The sequence below is a fragment of the Rissa tridactyla genome, chromosome 1 (genome assembly GCF_028500815.1).
Source record: "Rissa tridactyla isolate bRisTri1 chromosome 1, bRisTri1.patW.cur.20221130, whole genome shotgun sequence".
NCBI classification, from domain to species: domain Eukaryota; kingdom Metazoa; phylum Chordata; class Aves; order Charadriiformes; family Laridae; genus Rissa; species Rissa tridactyla.
Genome location: NC_071466.1, coordinates 209,151,759 through 209,172,170, shown reverse-complemented (window position 1 = coordinate 209,172,170; position 20,412 = coordinate 209,151,759). Strand labels below are relative to the sequence as shown.

At 37.0% G+C, this 20,412-nt stretch overlaps 1 protein-coding gene across 2 annotated transcripts in view; it reads left to right on the top strand.

Moving 5' to 3' along the window:
• The first annotated feature begins 280 nt into the window (after positions 1 to 280).
• SEMA3E (semaphorin 3E) overlaps positions 281 to 20,412 on the top strand; it is a 146,427-nt gene continuing 126,295 nt past the window's right edge. For both annotated transcript variants that reach the window (XM_054188496.1, XM_054188495.1), the window contains exon 1: positions 281 to 722. In XM_054188496.1, coding sequence (XP_054044471.1) covers positions 678 to 722 — 45 coding nt within the window. In that variant the 5' untranslated portion in view covers positions 281 to 677. The remainder of the gene's footprint in view (positions 723 to 20,412) is intronic.

Below are 20,412 nucleotides of genomic sequence, written 5' to 3'. Positions count from 1 at the left end.
TCTCAGTAAATACAGCAGCCTGACAGCCCGGCTTCCCCGCTGGGTGGATCCTGCAACTCCAGGAGGGAATGGCACTTCTTGTTTTTAATTAGCAAAGGTGAAAGGTGAATTAAAACTAGCTGTTTGGCAAGTCAGAGCAAGGGGCTGAGTTCTGAAGAGCACCAAGGAGGAGGGTGCTTTCTTCTTTTTTTTTTTTTTCCCTCTCTTTTTTTTTTTCCCTCCCTCCTTCTCTGAATGAATTGCCTTGCAGGAGGGACTGAAAATACAGCTTCTTCCTGAATCCACTGGCAGAGTTACTAAAGAGAGCTCAAGACACAACACTGCAGAGTAACGCCTTGGAATGTCCTCGCACTTTATAAACAATTGTCCTAGGGAGGGAATATTTTTACATGACATTTGCACAGCTTGACAAATGGCTAGCAGAGGCTGTGTGCTTCTCTGATGAACGTTGAATTTCCCATAGAGATACCCCACAAACTGACCAAAGAGAGATCTAACTGCACTGGGAAAGTAGAAGTGGAACTTGGAGCCTTAAAAAAAACCTGCCAAAACAACAAACAAACAGCAGCAGTTAAGTGAAGAGCGCAAGAATCTGATCTTGGGCAGGATGGCATCTGCCCAGGACATTTTAATCCTGGCACTATATGGCTTGTTACTAGAGTTACCGACTGGATGTCATGCAACAGATACGAGGCAGCCAAGGTTACGTCTGTCACATAAAGGTAGGTCAGTGTGTCAGGTTTTTAAAGACTTTATGCTAATGCAAGTTCATTAACTTCATTGAAAGTATTGCATTGGAGTTAAATTATGGTCCTTTGACACAGCAAAATATTCCTGTTCAGAAATCTTGTGAATTGTTTCCTTGTATTAAACTGTATCCATAATTAAATTTACTGAATTCAGGAAGATTAAAGCACTTACAGGGATTATTTTAGGCTACTGAAATGTTCTTCTACCTGAAAGTGTATTAGATTTGCTTGTCATTCTGTCTTATCCTCCATGCTGTAAGAAGGATGTCTGGTCTCTTATTAGAGGGAGAGAAATGGAAAGATAAGCTGAAATTATTGCTGAATAAATATACTTTTATGCATCAAACAATTAAATGTCTGTTTCACTTTTAGAATTCTATCTATCTACGAATATAGCTAAGGCAAAAAGACTGAATTCCTGTGCAACCATATGATTCATTTTCTAAACTAGCAAGTGTCATCACACTATAATTAAAATGACTAACTGCCAATGTAAGTCTGCTTGCAGTTTAACTGAGTTACCCAAAGAAAAAAATGTTATTTTTTCTGGCATATGTATATACAGTACTTATAACTCTCCTTTTTTGTTTTAAACCATTTAAGTTTCAGTTTACCTGAAGCCTGAACATTTCTTCCTTAGCTCCTTCAGTGTCTCCTTGTTCAGTTCTGGATTGCATGTGATTTAAACTCTTCCCTATGATTTGGCTTTAATCTGGTGTATATATAAAAATACTTGTGCAGAACCATGACATTTCAGTTCTCTGCAGCAGTACATACATTTGTAGACTATGTACTTAGAAATATATGACACGCAGTTATTGCAGTAGGAGTGAAAAAATCTAAGTGTGCAAGATAAATTGATGATTGGCCAGTCAGTAATGTTTTGATATTACCTCGTATGCAAAGATGAAAAGAAAATGCCTTTTTGCTGACCTAGTTGGGAATGAGCAAATGCCAATTTACTCAAGAACATTTCTCTGGTTATGAAAGTGATAACTAAGCTGCATCAGTGTGAAGTACATTAGAATACCTATTTTAAGCACGGCTAAGATTTAAGAATTAGCATCAGCTACAGCTCCACGTGTAGACAGCTTTAGTCTAAACAAGGTTTAATTGTGTTTTATATAGCAAGCTAAATTACCAATTATACAGAAAGGAGAAGCTGAATAGGATAATTGGTCTGAACGTCTTGCTAGGAAGCTGTAAGAAATGGGGTTTGCTTTTATAGGGCAGTGAAACACATTTTAAAGAAAGAAAGATTTGTCATGGAAAGCTGTCTTGTAAGTAAACAATTAGTTGCTCTGGATTAAATAAATTATATTACCCCCTTTAATATATAAACTACTTTTTTATCCCATGGTTTCAGAATACAGCAGGAATGAGTGGCAAATGCTGATTATGTAATCCTTTCACATCTCTTGCTGTTGAAAATGTGCATTTGAAGATTGATTTATTTCTAGGTGTAATTACTAAGGCTGTCATTATTCTTGATATTTGTTTGCTTATGATGGGGTAAGGGAGATGTGAAAATCCCAGTAAATGAGACAAATAGACCTACTGTTACGTTGGTTCAGGACTCTGGCTTAGCTGCCAGTTTTGGCAACCTCCCCATGATGGTGCTGCAACTATTAACTGCTTCTCTGCTCACTTGTGGAAGTAATTGTTTTTCCGCTGGCTGGAATCAATGTACATTTCACTGCAGACTACTTCCATTTTCAGCAGGGAGCCACTAATTTGGCCCCAGCGCATCATAACTCTGATATTTTCAAGGAGATTTTAAAACACCCATCTCTCACAGAGGGCCAAACCTCCCCTGCCTGATGTCAGTTTGCTCAGACGCAATGACACAGAAAGATCTGTCCCAAGTAAATTCTCTACCGTGGACACACACATCACCACCTTATATTTTGCCTTGTACAATACCCTGTCACGTTTTCCACGCTTGGGAAATGTGACTGAGTTTACAAGCTGGGTTGCAGTCTGTGGGTGCATGACCACGGATCCTGAGTCAAAGGTTGGAAATGGCATACCTGCCTTCACCCTGGGAACAGCTATTGCAACCCTCCCAGCCAAAAGAATGTAGCGACCAAGCATGAAGACAATGAGTAAATGTCGTTGCTGCATTCACTAATCAAACAGGAACAGCAGGAGGGTCCCTCATCTTAATTGCATTTACCCCAGAGAGAGGCTGCAGTGGGTACCAGTGAGGCACAAGGTAGTTAGGAGGAAGCGGTCGTGTATCCTCTTTACAAAGCTGCTCCAGCCTGGCCTGGGAGCTGCCGTGTGGTACAGATGATGAAGCCCATATGTGTAAATTTTCAGTGTGGAGGAGCTGTAAATTCAGTTTAAAATTTCACTGCAAAGACCCTGAAACATGAAAGTAAGCACGCCTGCTCACTGCCTCCCTTTGTAACTGTGGATGCTGGTGGTTAATTGGGATTCAGGCCATGGCAAGAAAGGCTAGCGCTGACTGGTAAACTCAAAGCTGCTATGGCGAGTATAATGAGGTTCATGGACATGAGAATACTTTGTTACGGAATAAGTATTTAAAACTAGTCTGTTTTAAAATCTTGTTACTTTGAAGAGCCAAGAGAGAGCTTCCAGAAATTAGAAAAAGAGACTCTTTCATTCTTATAAATTCACAAATTCTCACTTTTTTTTTTCTTTCTTTAAAAGTGATGCTCAGTGAAAGCGTAGTGAACTGACAGTGAATGAGAACCTTTTGCTCTCACAGCAAAGCAGGCTTCACCTGCAGCACACACATGCCTCCAAACCCACTGCAACAAGATCAGGTCCTAACCCTTGCGCAGAGGGGTCGCCTGATGGATAGGAATACCACAATCCCCTTGCCAATTAAGGGATATAATGCGCAACCCCTGCTTGACTCTGTGGTCATTTACTCAGCTTCAGTGGGAGTTAATGGAAGTCCTGCATTCTTGAACTACTGTTAAACCTGTCAATTTAATGCAAACTGTAACAGTGATTTTTGGTAAGGTAGAGGATGGCCTTTATTCACAGTAAACTCATACATGAGAATTTTCCCATTCCTTTATATGAATTAGATGTTATCTTCTAATCAATCTAAAGGGATTAGAATTAAACCTACAACCACCTAACAGTCATTTTATGGTTCTAACTTAGTTTTTAGTAAGATGAACTATATTTATATCCAGGACTTGAAGGTGTTTTCCTCAAACCGCCAGCATGTGTCTATCAGAAAATTTACACCGCAATTAGTACCACTTGTGGTATTAGTGGTATGGTTGCACAAAAGGTTAGTGTTTGATGATGACCAAAGAAGATCTTGCTTGGAGTAATAATGTACTCCAATAGCTTCATGTTGATTTGTAGATATGAAAAAGTATTATCGCTCGCTTAGTAACACAGAGAAATAAAGTTTCTACATTATTAAGTTATAGGTTGACAACTACATTTAAAAATCATTAGCTCATTTTACGTACGCTACAGGCTCTGCCTAATGAGGTGTTAATGGAAGCCAAGCTTCAGCCCCTATTCTTTATAGGCTGCTGGTTAAATTCTTTCCCAGTATCCCACAGTTCAAGTTCTCGCAATGGGAAATATATAATTAAGGTGAAATCAGCACACACTGCATGTTAAAAAGAAACTATTTACATTACAGATTGAAATGGATTGGGTTTCCAGAGGACAGAAGGGATATATTTATATAAGCCTAACAGAGCTACACTCAGGCATGTAGGCCTGAAGAGCCCATGAAGGATGTAATTGTATAATTCAAGCATTACGCATGGTTTGCAGTGTATTTCTAACTGTTTTGTTTGGGTTTTTTCCTCCTACTTTGTGAATATGGTAAAGACTGAAGGTAACAGTATGAAAATGAGATGTTGAGGACTTCCAGCGGTCTGTACAATTTTGTCGCTGCAACGGGATCTGGCATAGTCGGTTACGTGCAGAGATTTGCAGATCATGAAGGATCTGTTTCTGTTTTACCCACTTTTTCCATTGCACTTGAGTGATTTGAGGGATTTTGCCATCACCTGATCTCAGGTTGTGTAGCTATGCACTGGACATTCCTCTTGTCTGGAAAAGGTGTGGTTAGGTAGCTGTTGTGCCTGCCTTATCCATCCAAATATCTCCGTTTTACCTGCTGTGGGAACTGCTTGCTGCTTACTATAGTAGAGTCAAGCTGCAGCAGGCAGAAGGAGCAGACTGAATTTAGAAGGAAACAATCTGGAATAGAAACTTTATTCTCCAAGCATAAATATTTCAAACAATAGCAGCAGACAACTAAGGAAGGGAGAGCTAAAATGTTGCAGAAGAAAAGTGATACTCTCCATGTTCATATACAGATTTTAACGTGTAGCACGTGTAATATAAAACATTGAATGTATAAGAATCCAGGTTTGTTAGGACTGGCTAATCATCTTTGAGGGCTGCTGAGGTCTGTTAGAGCAGAAAAAACGTTTCATTGCCATTTGCAGCAGCCAGACTCTCAGCATACCTACTTTAACTTTCTTGATAATTGTAATTTAGAATTCAATTTAATTAACACCAAGAATTTCATCATGCTTATCCATGATATCTTATTGTGTCCACTCTCTAGCTAGGTGGCAGCAAAATTTACTCAGCGACTGATGACTAAATTGGATAACAAAAATGTAGGGAATTTTTGGACAGGCATTTGTGAATTCTGAAGTAGGTAAATGTACTTAATGCAAGTATAGTATTTTCAATTAGCCGTCACCTGGCCACATAAATCATGGCTAATTAATGACTAGCCACATAACCCATAACTGAATCATGACTGATTCAGTTTCATGCATGAAAATGTTTTCTATTTTTAGCAGCTTTCAATGTAATAGAATTTTGGTTTTGAATGACTAGGAGGGACTACTTTTTCTACCAAGGTGAATTCCAATTTGAGAAAGATGTTAATTCATGTTAGATATACATCACCTTGAATTTGTACCAGAATAAGGATTTAGCTTGTGGTCTCTGCTTACATATAGTCCAGAGAAGTCTGTATTAAAAAAAAAAAAAAGATGTATGATTAGGTGTATGTATATACACACACACGTATACGTATCTATAAAATATATGTGTATATATATAACAGATTGAATTTTGGATTTTTCTTACAGTGAATTAAAGAGCAGTATAATTCCAAGGGTTTAGGAACTAAAGGCCTGTATTATCCTGTATTATGGCTCCAGGTCTAAATATGTTTGGGTATAAGGGCTGATAACCAGGATTCCGAGTGTTTGGAAAAACCACATGACCGGCAGTCTCTTCTTACCCAAATTCTCGAGGCCACAGAGAACTGAATGTCAGCTTGGAAATGTCTTAGGGAAAGATACACAAATATGTCTGGGCCACCTGTGGGGTAGAGAGGAGAGCTTTTGCTCTCCCACCGGACAGACAATTGGTTCTTCACCAACAATCAGGACAAGCTTTATGTTTATTATTCATCCGTACCACAAGAGGTGGCAGCAAGTTCAGGAGTGTTTCCAAGTAATCCTGGAGGGACTTGCTCACCAAGACAGGAATATTTTTGGCAGAGAAGCTATGCTAGCTCCTTTCATAGCTGCATTTTGTTGACAAAGGCTTCTGTAAGTATTGCTGTAGCAGAACTCTGAAGCGATAAGCACCACCACGGGGGATGCAAGAAGCAGACTGTTTGCTGCGTAACATCAATCACTTTCCCGCTTTTGCTTTAAAGAACTAAGTACCATCTGAAGGTGCAAGACCAGAATATCCTGCATGCTGCTGCTTCTATGCAGCTACCTCCCTGCTTTCAAAGTGATAACACCATCTGCTATTTTAAATTCTTCATCAGATATTGTACTTACTATTATTTCCCTGAAAGAAAGCTTTATATTTTACTTAAAACAGGATTAATGCTGTTTGTATGTTTTACAGTAATCTGTGCAAGGGTGAGCATCTGTTTAAAGCCTTTTGAGAAACTTTCAGTCAATAAATATTCACAAAGTGTGCAATGGGAACACTAAATATTATTAAAACTGCCACCCTGGTTTTCTTCATGTAGCCAGGCAAATATGATGAAGTTATAGCATGCAACCAACATTAATTAGAAAAATCTTAATTTCTTAAAGAAATTCATAGCCTGCAGGGATAAAGATAATAATCTTTGCTTTACAGAAAAAAGCCCTCTTCACTTGACTATACCATTTAAAATGTTTTGTGTTGGTTAGTTAATGTTTGGCATTTAAATAATCAGTTAAGGATTCATGATTAAACATGAAAGAAAATATTAAAAGAGAAAAACTATGAAAATATTGCATTATATAAAAAATCTGTAGTGTAGTTTGGCTATAATTCCAAATGCCTGTAAAGAAGGGATGTAAAAGACTGATAAAACAATATTTCAGAAGTTTTTAAAATAAATTCCATCTTTAAATTGATGAAAAATTTAAATTGTCATCACTGAGATTCAGTCTGAGGAACTGAATGAGTTTACTACATACGTTAAACCAAATAAAACTATCATGATTCCCTCAGAGCATAGTTTCATTAACAAATGTCACGAACCTATTGTTTCCCCACTGTTATCATTGCACATTGACAAATTCCTTTTTCCCTTGATCTTGGTTCTTCTGATCATCCTCAAGGCTACAAATTCTCATTTTGGAAGAGAGATTTCACCTTGTTAACCAATTCAATCGAAGGCTGACATCACTGTGTTTCTCCTCTAACCATCTTCTCTTAGTTTTGATGAAGCTATAAATTGAGATGCTTTCACTCAGGCTGCATCCCTTTGGCAAACTGTTTTATAGCACTCTGAAGACTTCTTTTTTTTTTTTTTTCCCCTTTCAAAGCAATGTAAAGCAGGAACATATCATTATATACTCAGTTTTTTCTGATTTTTTTTTCAGTTTTTCTGTGATGATTTTCATGCCTATAAACATCACCTAAGAAAAAGTGTTTTGAGGTTTCTTTTTTTTTTTTTACGAAACAACATTACAAACACAAGGAAGGGCTTCTCTGGTTTTTTTTTTTGTTTTGTTTTTTTTTTCCCTCAGGGTTTCTCTGTGACATTTCTTGAAGTTAGACCTTTTCAGAGGATTTGTAAATTGCAGCGCATTATGATCAGGGGTCTGGATTTAGCTGCACTGCTCCAGGTGAATGTATCATCTTAGTGATGAATCTCTTTTCTTCTATTCTACTCTCATTCTTATTTTACATGTAATTTGCAGGACCTCCGGAATATAATGGCATGTCAAAGGTTCCTTTTACAGTTTCTGTGCAAGTAGGTACAGGAGGTCTGTAACCACAAAGATGTCAACAAAGTGATGCCTTCCAAACACCTTGGCCCTGGCATGACACACAGACTGTGTGTGTAGCCAGCAGCTGCAAAACTTGGATCACTCATGTAGCTGAAAAATAATTTTTGATGGAATAAAAGTTGAATCTCATCTTTAAATTGCTTTTTATTAGTCTCAGGTGAAAGCAGATAATTGGTAGTTATTTATGTCATGTCTTGCTACCCGTCTCAATATAATACTTTGTGTGCGTTATTACCTCTTCTGTCAATCAGATTCTGCTCAACTCTTCTTAAAAGTCAACAAGAGTCTTCCAGTTACATATAATTACCTAAGATTTGTCCTTGAATGCAGCGCAATGTTTCAGACTGAAACTTCATTTGCCTGGTAGAAATGCCATTCATTTACTTCGTACACTTCCTGGTACAAAATCAATGAAGTTTACCCGGAAACAGCAATACTCTCTGCCATATTGTCCCTGCCTTCCATGAGAAACTTGCTGCCATAGCACTTTCTGTAACTCACCTGCCTGTTACTGGTTGAATCCTGGTACTTAGAACTCCAGTATCAAGGGATGGATTAAAAACTGAATTTTTCAATGTTTCTGCAGGTTAAAAAATCAACACAAAGGGAGCCCTGTAACAGTGTAATGGCAAAGACTTATTTGCCACAGACATGCAACATCATCTAACTTCTAAAATTGCATTATTGTTCTTAGTTGAATTTGCTTGATATGAGCTTTTCATATCAGAAACCTAGTAGTGAAGGATATGTTCCCAGTCAAGGAAGATTGTATGACAGACATGAGACTTTTGTGCTTTGTGTGATCTATTGTAATATAGTTCAAAGGATCCCTATGGATATTAAATGTCAAAATACAGAAGAAATAAAAGGTAGAAAAATTCATTTACAAAAAAACCCAAAAACCTCCCAAAAACCAAACTCAACCGAACAAAGCCTCTTAGCCAAAAACAGGAGAAAGAAAAAAAAATGTTTTCTCATATCCCTTTGGTCTAAGCAGATGATGTTCGTTATTTATAAGAATTTGATGACAGGCAGTATATAGTCCTCTTTAGACTGTGATTTGGCAACAGCAGCTAAGGAAAAAAAAAGAAAAAGATGTTTATGATCCTTCTGAAATCATGTTGCTAACATTTCTACTTCATCGGTACTGAAGAATTTCAGGTATTAGGAAATCCACTCATTCACTGCAGCATATGAAGTTTATCCTCTCTTTCTATACCTTTAAATCCCCCCAAATATATTTTTACTTACAAATTTAAATTATTCTTGACTAGATCCCTCTAGTATGATGATGGGGTTTCTTTTGCAAACTATTTGCAACATAATTCTCTAAACCAAGGAACCAATGATTGGAAGACAGGCATTCAGTGAAAGAAGACTTCACTCCTCTTAACCTCCTTAATGTATCTATTCTCTACTTCTTCTCTGTTTATTTTTATCTAAAGGATTCCTGACTTCATACTGTGAAGCAATTGAGGCTTCTGTGGGGAGTCAAACAATGGTCTTTTTACTGTTGCTAAGTTTGCTTTATAGGCTTTTTCTTACAACACATTTGTTTAATAGGCCTAGTAAAATGGTGAATACAGCTGTAAATATATCTTTTATTTGTTGATGTGCAATAAACATCACAGGGACGTTGGCCTTTTCTTATTGTGATCTTCCTGACACTGGTGAAAGGAAATTGTACAAAATGAATGAAAAGTGCCTTAAACTGATTTCAGAAAACAACAGTCCCCAAATACCTAGAGGTCAGTACCTTGTTTCTCTTTTAACAGATGGTTTCTCCCAGCAGTGTTACTAAAACTTAATAATAGTAAAATAATAGGTTGCTTGATGTGAGGGAATTATTCCAGATAGCACTATTCACTGAGGTCATCACTGAAGGTCATTTTTCAGCCACAAAGCTAAAGGTTAGCAAGTGTTGCTCAATTCCATGAGCTCCTGCATCTCTTTATTTATGATTAAGCTGAGTGCTTTCCCGTGGGTGTGTGGTAAAAGCCAAGAGTAAAGGAAAATAAACCCATTCCTTCATGTATTAAATATTTCATGTCAGTTGATTGAGAATGGTATGATGCAAAGCTTGAAAATATGTGTTGTCTGGAAGCCCAGAAAGACGTAAGCTGTTCTACAAGGTCTTGTTCTTATTAGTGTTGCTGAAAAAATGCCTTGTCTTTATGTGCCTGTGTTTACATGCAGTAAGTCATTATTTTCTCTTCTCTGCTTATCTTAGGCATGGCCATGTCCTTCTGCATATTTTCAGGTTACACAAGCATCTGGGATAGTAGTATCTAAACACACTATTGAGGAAGTGTTAAGTATTCAGCAGGTTGAGCATTTATTATAGCTCAGAACCAGGCTGTAAACAGTCCCAAGCTCGTTATTGATTCCATAGTACTCCTTATTGAGTGGCTGCAGCTTCTGTGGGTCAACACTCAAACACTGCAATGGGTTATTTCATTTCTAAAATACTTGAATTCTTGTCGAAAAAATGCTTCACATTTAGAAGATAAAATAAGCAGTTACAGTAAAGAGTGGTTCTCCAACAACAGCTTTGAATGCAGCACAATGTCCTTACATTCTACTGCAAAACTTATGAAACCTTTAATAGAAAAATAGAACAGAAACCTTATTTCACTGTTACTAAGGACAATGGCAAACCTCCCACAAACTTCTGTGCCTAACGAGTTGATAAGATACTCCTCGTTCCTGACTTCAGTTTCTGAACAAGGTGATCCGTTTGGTTGCTGCACTTAGCCTGGAAGTGTATTTCAGTCTCTCCTGAGTATAAAAGGAGAATAATAGTCAGCTTAAACCAGAGGCCTAGCTTACACTCAGATAAAAGTATGTGAGATGGACTTGGGATGAATGTCTGACGATAGGTCTGCGATGTTACACGTCCGAGGATTAACCCCTTCAACTGAGAATGACTTTACTGGAGCGCTTACAAGCTGCATCACAATTGCCTTGATAAAGTATAAGTGAAGATATTATTACTAAGTAGTGTGTCTTTGATCTAATAATGGTCTGGAAGATGAGGACAAAGGGGGAGTCACTTGAGCAGTGACTTGAGCAATGTAAATGGCTACCAAAGCTGCTGGACACAGCTATCTCTGGACCGCAGTAATGACTCGGACGTGTTCTACATCTGCTTCTGTGCACAATATGCTTACTTTGTTTAAGCACATTATGCTAATTTAGGGTAAGCATGATATGGTGACTAAGGTTAAGCACCTTTCAGAACAGTTTAAACTAAACCGATGCACTTCATATTGAAATAGATGAGCCTTTCGCAGCTGCCTGCCAGAGATCAGATCTAGCCAAGAAGCAGTAATAAAGTTTGGTTATATATAAGATGTTTAAGTTATTTCCGCTACGCACAAAGCAGCCTTATAGACCATATCCTAAATCTTTGATTCTATAAGTACTTGATCATGTGTGATCCTTTAATCATACAAATGACTCCATTGATTAAAAGTTAAGTTGGGGTTTGTTTGCAAGATCAAAGTCTACGGCACAGATTCTTTGTGGCCATCCCTGTAGCGTGATTGATTAAAACCAATCATGACAGAAGTGGTTCTATTTTGCCCATACCCTAGGCATTACAAAGCAACATGACACTCTGACAATTTTGATTTATGTGTATAATTTCACTTTCCATTTTATTCTTTGGTTAAAACACTTATGAAAAGGCTTGAGACTTACAACTTGCCATGCTCCTTTGTTATGAGGAAAATGGTATTTTCAGAAAATGCTTCTTTGAGGATTTTATAGAGCACTTTAACATGTGTGGGTACCTGTCGTTCAGAATTGTGAAATAGATGTTACAAGTGCTACATGTGGTCTCTGTAATTTTCTTGACACAGATCAAGCCCTTACTTTGCTGGAAAACACAACAAATTACTTCATAATATCAGGTTAATGGATTAGATTTTTTTTGTGGTTTCACATTTACTGCTTTAATGTGTAATAGCACTAAAACCCTTGAGCTGTAAAATTAGATCTCTGGGCTGTTGAAAACTCCTTGTACTCTTAATTCAAAAGTATAACAAAACCAAAATCTTACAGCATGGAGATTTGAAAATAATAATAACTGATGTTTATACATTCTTGTGAAACAGCTCCTGAAGTGTGCTGGGAATTTGATAGCAGCATAGAAATGCTCTACCTTGGGATTTCTGAAAGGTATTGACACGTAGATATTTGATACTATTGCCTGGGAGTGTTGCAGGACCCATGGGGAATATCTGAGAGTTAGAGTTGTCATGCCTGAGCATGTTTTATATTTTAAATGGTGTAAACTATAAATTAACACAAAGCAAGTAGATTTCTAATCTATGATGAAAAGGTACTTCAGAGTTTTCCTGAATTAGTCATACATCCTATCCATGACTGTAGTCCTGCTATGACCTTGTTGGCGTGGTTTGGCTTCTGTGTTTAACTGTTGGCAACATGATGATCAAGTTTCTACAGATGTGGATTTCTGTGCAAACTCTGAATCAGCGGTTTTGCTTTGTAAGTGTTTGGTCCTTCGGTCTGTAAGGTTTGCTCTTGTCAGACATTGTAATACTGATGGCAGAGGTCAGCTATTGCTGCATCCACCCGAGTCCCATACTTACTGTTGTAACTGAATTACAGTGGCACAGGGTAATAACATGTTTCTGTTGTCATCTTGAAGTTCTGCAGTTTCTTTCACAGGGATTTTAATAATGCTGATACTACTTAGTCACCACAGGATTGTTTACAGGCCTTTAAAAATGCATCTGAGAGCACTAAAGGGTGGAGGTGCATCCTGAGAGCAGTTTGCATAACTGGATTAGAAAGCCTTCAGGCTGACCTTACCGTTGTTGTTTGGACAAGACTTGTTTTTAACCAATCAGTTCCTAACCTAAGCAGTTACTGATTTTTACCCTTGTAAAGACCTCACACCTGCTGAAAATGTAGATGGGGAACCTCAATAAAGACTTCATAACTGCTAGTAGCTATCTTAGATGGTGAACTCCAGAGATCTGATATGATGCTTATAGAAGCTGTAGTACCCATAAGCCATGTCTGTGTGCAATTTTAAACCAAATCCTTCTAAATCTGAAATATTTCATTTGAGAAGGAAGAGCTACAGTCCCTTTCTTTCATTGAGAGTTTTCCTGTCTTGCCAATTGGATCAACAATAATGTGTTAATAATCTATTAGATTTGAGAAATCTGAATTCACTTTGAAGTTTTATGAAAAACTTTCAACAAGCTTCTGGGATCCTCAAGTATTTAAGTCTTGCTAAATCTCATATTTTTTTTTCCCAGTGGAATTATGTAACCTAATTGTGAGAATAAAATTTCCTCCCAACTACCTATTTTTTTGCTTAGTTAGTTAGACTGAAATTTCTATGAGCAGCGTGACAATGGCAGTAAGAATTATTAACAAGGACATGCCTCAATAGGAGGCAATCATTAAAGCAGAAAATAACATGAAAAGAGAAATAAATGTATTCTAGTCTCCCATACGCTTATATCTCATGTCCCTTGGGCTTTCTCTGTTCTTTCCCCTACTGAAATAGTTTGAGATCTTCCTGTCTTTATCAGTAGTTTTTTTAGTATCTCCAGTTCTTAAGAAATCACTTAATCCTTCCAAAGTCATACTCACCTTTCCTCAACCCTGATGTTTTCCTACTGCAGCACACGTAAAGGTATACCAGGCAGTAAAGTCTCCCTTAGAGCAACTCCCTCCCTCTCATGTAACCTTCAATGGTATTCCTGCAACTCTTTATATTCATTAACCAATTTTTGTCTCCCTGGGTGCACAAATAAGTAGCAGAAGTATGTTTGTTTCTGCATGTGCTTGTTGACCAGCCGGTTTGCATGTACTAATGGACCAGTTGCCTGTTAATCGGATTTGTTGGATAACGACTTTGTTCTTCCTTTTTGGTTAAGGAACCACTGGAGTATTTCCAATTCTTAAACTGCTGGTTTTCATGAAACTTAGAAAAACTTAACATTTTTAAGACTGCTTTTACTCCCCACCCTTTTCCCAAGAAATTTGAAATTGCTTAGAGGGATCTCATGTGTCATAGAGAACAAACTGCTAAATGGATTGTGTCACCAATGAGCAGTGATTAAAAAAGCCTCATTTTATTAGGAAATGAGACTGTTGTTTTTGTCACAAGAGAATCAAATAATCTTTACCATGATAGTTCGTCATCTTCTTAGTCCTTCCAAATTGGTATTTCTGTAGTGAAGTCAAATAACCTCCTGTCGATTTAGTGTCGATGCAATTATCTTTTCCAGTAGTTCCTATGGAAATTTCAGTCTTCTCCTTTGTTACAGGTAGCTGTTCCTAGGAAATCCAATTGATCACCAAGCACAATTGAGGCAGCAGATATTTTCTTATTACATGAGTTAAAGGCACTAGGTCTGCTTTCTTTATAAATAATTGGGGACAGTGCAATGAATATATGGAAGAGATTTTCTGTGGCAACCCCTGCTTTCAGATGAGTTATTATCCCAGCGCTTCCCTGTAGAATTTTGACATGATCTTATTCCCAGGGGAGTGTTAGAGATGTACACACATGGAGCTTTCTAGAGAGAGAACATTAAAGCAAGAAGCCAAGGAATGAAGAAGACTGTCCAGGTCAATACAGTGTTAAAGGAAAAGAACATCTGGAAAAAAAGATGACATAAGGTCTATCTGACTGTTGAAGATTAAAGAGTACTTACTAGAAAAACATACAGACTGGAAGTTTTAGAGAAGACCAGATAGGTAGCCTAGTGAAACAGGGCTTTATCTAACCTAAATCAATCCCACTATATCATTATCAGCTAGTTTTCACCAATAGACTTGGTAATATGAACAGTTAAAAAAAAATACTTATCAGGCTAGCAGCTGACAAGTGTGTAGACAAGCAAGATTAAACATAAAATCTATGGGTATCTGAACGTATTCTAATTTAGGAGTAATAACAAAAAAACATTCTCTGTTTACTTTGCAGTATCTTAGATGGTGTCACTCATCTCTGAGTGATAAACTATTAATAAATTGTTTTATGTTCTGCTAACAAGCAGTTTTATTTATCACTAACCTCCAAAGTACTTAAATACAGCAGCATTTTATTTAAAGTGCTTTGAGATAGTAAGTCAGATAAATGAACCTTTTTCCTTTTATTGATTGTACTGTAAATGCATTCCAAAAATTCTAGTTTGCAGATGAAACCACATTTCTCCTTAGGCTGCTGCCACTTATTCTTTCGCAATGTTTATCTAGATACTGTTAATTACCTTCTATTTTGCAGATAGTTTAGGAATGTTAAAACAAGCCTTGTTGTTTCTCAATTCCCAGAAACAGTAGCAACACTTTTAAAGAAAAAATGGCAAGTGTTGTCTTTCAACTCTAGTTTCCACAGGAATGCTTATTTTTGCTAGCAATTAAGTATTTAATTCAAAAATTCCATATGAACTGTCTTAGCGATGCTGAGACTTCCATATTAATAAATTAAGGTACAGCATTTTCCTTTCAAGTTTTAGGTACTGAAATCTAAAGATGTTTAAGAATATAAGCATTATTTTTTTTAAAATTATAGTGTTCAGCATTGCAAAGAATTCTTGAAAACAGAAAACCCCAAATACTGGGAAAAAAAAGGACAGTACATTTAAACAGCTTTGCGTTTATTTCTTGAAACACTATATGCTTTCCTGGAAAGCCTTATCCTCCATTTTGCCTGAGTTTTGCAAAAATTCTTTTTGATAAATGTCAATAAGTACTGATAACTCCCTAATATATTATAAGTGATTTTAAGTGGTACTTTTTCTCTAGGACCTTAACTTATTACTACTTGGAGCAAGTATGTCTTGAACAGGTATTTATGTAAATGATTGTGGTGAAGAACAACTGCAAGGAAATGTTCAGTGGCTCATTTGTTGCAAGGTAGCCCAGGGGTCACATGCATCCTTCTGCAGACTTTTTGTCTGGTCTTGAGTTTGACTACTCATTCTTCAGATTTCACTGCAGCTTTGCAAATCACAGACACAGGACTCAGGGACACACTCAGTTTGCAATGGACTTGCAATGCAAGTCATGTGGGATCTGGGTGCAAGTTCATGGCCTGCAGCAAATATAAATTAAAGCAACTTATCATTTGTCATTGTAATTTGGGGCCAAAATTACTTTGATTCTAAGGCATCCAGTTATCACAAGTTAGCTGGTTCATGTTAACTTGTCATCTCACCATAACTTGGTCATGCATCAAATCCCCATCAGTTCACATGTCATAGTTGGTTCTCTTCTGTTGGCCTCAGTGGACTGTTTCTTTTTTAAAAATGGTTTCTGCTTGACTCAAAAAAACCTCTAAGACTCATGCTGCTTTGCTTTGTGGGTTTTTTAAAATTCATTTTCCTGAATGTGTATGATTGGTGTAACTTCCAGCTAGTAATACAAGGATTTAAATTAACTTTCAAATTATTTTGATCTTTTTCATTTTATTTTTGTATATATTTTGCTTTTGATTTTGAATGTCTTCTGAAGTTTCATATTATAAGGTTAATTTCTTTTTCTTTTTTCTTTTTTAATATTATTCCCCCTCTAAGAGAGCTAAATTTAATTCTGATGTAGTCACTATTACTTAATGTAACTACTTTTTCATTTTTTTACTAGCTCTTCCTTTGATATGTTCCAAAACAAACCATTCCAAGAAGGAAAAATTTAACAGGCAAAATAGAACTACCTTAAATGTTTTCTTTATTATGCCAGCTAATCAGTTTACAAAAGAGACGTCCAAGACATTTTCTAATGTGATTTTATTCTTTTGTGTGGCCTCATTGACCTCAGCCAAGACTGTGTCATTAACATTCTCTCCAGTAGGAGTAGTACCATATCCATATGGTACTCTCTATGTTCTCTGCAGACATCAGTTTAAGAAAGAAATACATTTCTCATATTTAGAGTATATTTACTCCATTTCTGCAGTTCTTGTTTGTTGACTATAGCAGTGTTCCTGCACATTGTTTTGTGGTATATGTCTCTTCCTCAATTTTGGGGGGTCTGGATGAAGAAAAACATAAGATTTTATAAAAAGAGGGGGTTTTATCCTGTCTGCTTTTCTTGAGTGAAACTTCCTTTTACTATATTTGAATATATTCAAATATAATAAATAACAATATTCAAATATAGACAATACAGAAAGCAACCATTAAATTTTTAAATCAAGGTAGAGGCTTTACTTTGACTTACTAAGCCAATTTAGCACCAAAAAAAATTGGTTAATTTCAATGAGTTGTTATGTTTTTATTGCACATGCTTAAAACCTCTAGAAACTATCATGATTCGTTTAGAGTATTTTTTATTTAAAGTCTAGATAAGGAGCAGGTTTACAAAAATGAGTTGTTTTGTTACTGGAAGATATTGGATATTGAGACTGTAATGATTGAAGCATAGCACTGAAGCGGTACCATATCAGTATTCCTGGTAGCCTGACTGACAAAAAACTGTCAGTAATAGACCTTTTCATTCTGTAGAGTATTAAAGCTTTTGTTTCCCTGTAGAGATTTTTAAGGAAGATTAGGAAAGATAATTGACTTCTTAAATAGGGCTTGATTGATTTGGAAAAATATTTATTTAACTAAGTGGTAGAAATAGTGGAAATAAGTAATTATGGTTCTGATTATTAGCCCTTGCACAGCTTATGTTTTGATATGTATGCAACACTGTAGGCATGGCGAAGAGACTGAAGATCTGCCTGGTGGAAAAAGACCTGGGGGTGTTGGTCAACAGCCAGCTGAATATGAGCCAGCAGTGTGCCCAGGCGGCCAAGAAGGCCAACAGCATCCTGGCTTGTATCAGAAACAGTGTGGCCAGCAGGACTAGGGAAGTGATTGTCCCCCTGTACTCGGCACTGGTGAGGCCGTACCTCTAGTACTGTGTCCAGTTCTGGACCTCTCACTACACAAGGGACATTGAGGTGCTGGAGCATGTCCAAAGAATGACAACGAAGCTGGTGAAAGGTCTAGAGCACAAGTCTTCTAAGGAACAGCTGTGGGAGCTGGGGTCGTTTAGCCTGGAAAAAAGGAGGCTGAGGGGAGACCTTATCGCTCTCTACAACTACCTGAAAGGAGTTTGTAGATGGGTGGGCGTTGGTCTCTTCTCCCAAGTAACAGGCAATAGACATGAGGAAACAGCCTCAAGTTCTGCCAGGGGAGGTTTAGGTTGGATATTAGGAAAAAGTTCTTCACTGAAAGGGCTGTCAAGCATTGTAACAGGCTGCCAGGGAAGTGGTGGAATCACCATCCCTGGAGGTATTTAAAAAATGTATAGATGTGGCACTTAAGGACATGGTTTAGTGGTGGACTTGGTAGTGTTAGGTTAATAGTTAGACTTGATGATCTTAAGGGTCTTTTCCAACCTAAATGATTCCATAATTCTGTATTTTCTGGTGTTTGAAAAGACACAGGGCCACCCTTTGTTTTAATCCTGTCCATATGTTCCTAATCCCATGATTCAGGCTCTAGACCACTTTCTGAGGGTGAGAAATTTGTTTTTTTTCTCTTGATTGATAATTTGGATTCAAGTTTTAAGGGTTTTGTGATTTCCCCCCCCCCCCCCTTGTGTTGTTTTTTTACTTTTTTTTTTCTTTCTTCTAAGAAGCACTGGAGAATGGCAAAAAGTAGAACCAGGCTTCATGCTTCTCTCGGCATAAAATTGTCAGGTACCTATTTATTATGTCCTTCTCACATAATCAGTATTAAACTGACAACCAGATTTGGTATCAAAATAAATATTCAGCTTTTCCCCAATTTTCTCCTCCTTCTTTGTGATGCTGGCACTTCTTCAGATCAGCTATAACTTTAATCTAACAAACTCCTGCCAATACAGTCATTGGCAACATGCTTGAACTACCTTCCTTTGGTACTTTTCATTTACAGCTTTGCCTGTGGTGTTCAGATTGTTATAGGAAATTGGAAACTGTGTTGTGGTCTGTAGCCCGTACTGATGTCTGGAATATTAGTAACTCCTGGGAGTCCTCCTAAACCACGCACTTGTTGTAGGGTTACTTTAGTTAGGTGGAACTGGACATATGTCTTTCCAAATTTTCATTACATTAATTTTTAAGATTTGTCAATGCCAATGGGAATAGAGACATCAAATTGTCAGTCAACTTCAGAATATACCAATATTTCTAAATGGTGTGCATTTCAGACCAGCAGTTGCTATAATGCTATTAAACTAGTCAGATAAGGAGGAACCCCTACAATTTTTTTGACAAATTATATGTTACTTAAAACATTTAAGCCGAGATTAGAACATGTTTGTTGGTAGTGGAATTGCTTGTCTTTTGGTTCCAAAAGCTGATGACTTTTTTCAGAAATCAGCTTTATTTTTTATTTGCTCCTTTAAACTTCCACTGCAACCCGAAAAAAGTCTAAAGAATTCCAGTAGTAGAAAGTTGTGTGTTAACTCTGAGAGATGGACAAACACTGACTGAATCCTTAGTTAAAATGACTAAACTTTGGATCTAAGACAAATGCAATCTCTCAATTTGCAGTAAGTTCCTGGGTAAAATTTATATGTCTTAATTAATAGACTATATTTTTGGTATACTGTTCAGGTTATCCTGAGTTTTACAGCAAATGAAACTTTTTTCCGTCCTTGGATAATCTGGAAAGAGAGTGACATAATCAAACAGAACAATAGATCATTCATGACTACTGAATAAGTGGCATGTTTTTGTTTTCTCAAGCTGAGCATTTCTAAACTGAATACTCTTTTGTGTCTGTTTCTGTGTTAAAAGCATACATTCCTTTGGATAAGGATTTTATAATGATGACTGATGATATAAGAATATATGAGATTTGTTCTGAGTTGTAGAAATCAGTGCATAATGAATTCAGAAAATATCCGATGAATAATGCATTGTATTCTATGTAATTTCAAGACTGACTTGTCTTTCAGCTGATGAACAGATAGTTCTAGAAAAATATCCTAGAGGAAAAGGGGAAGAAAAAGGACAAGGAGGCCCTACTTGTATATACATCACATTTGTATTAAATTTTGTATGCATTAAGGTCAGCTGAACAAGATTCGAGCTATATATCGCATGCTGAAGCTCAAGTTCAGCATATCCTCTGAACATGTGTTTGGGACTTCTGTGAACATATCCTCTGACATTTTAGTGCTTCAGTTGGCTGAAACTCTTCTGATCTTTTCCAAATTTTGAGGGAACTTGTGTTTTTTGGAAGCTTAATTAGTTTTGTTTTCACTGCATCCTCACTGCAAAATCAGGACAGAACTAGCTCACATACCACAGCCCAAGCTGGGCTTTTCACTTTGCTTGAAGAATTCCTAAACTTGGCCTTGGGTTTGTTGTATGACTAAAAACTGAGTAAAAGCCCAAATTAACAGTGTAC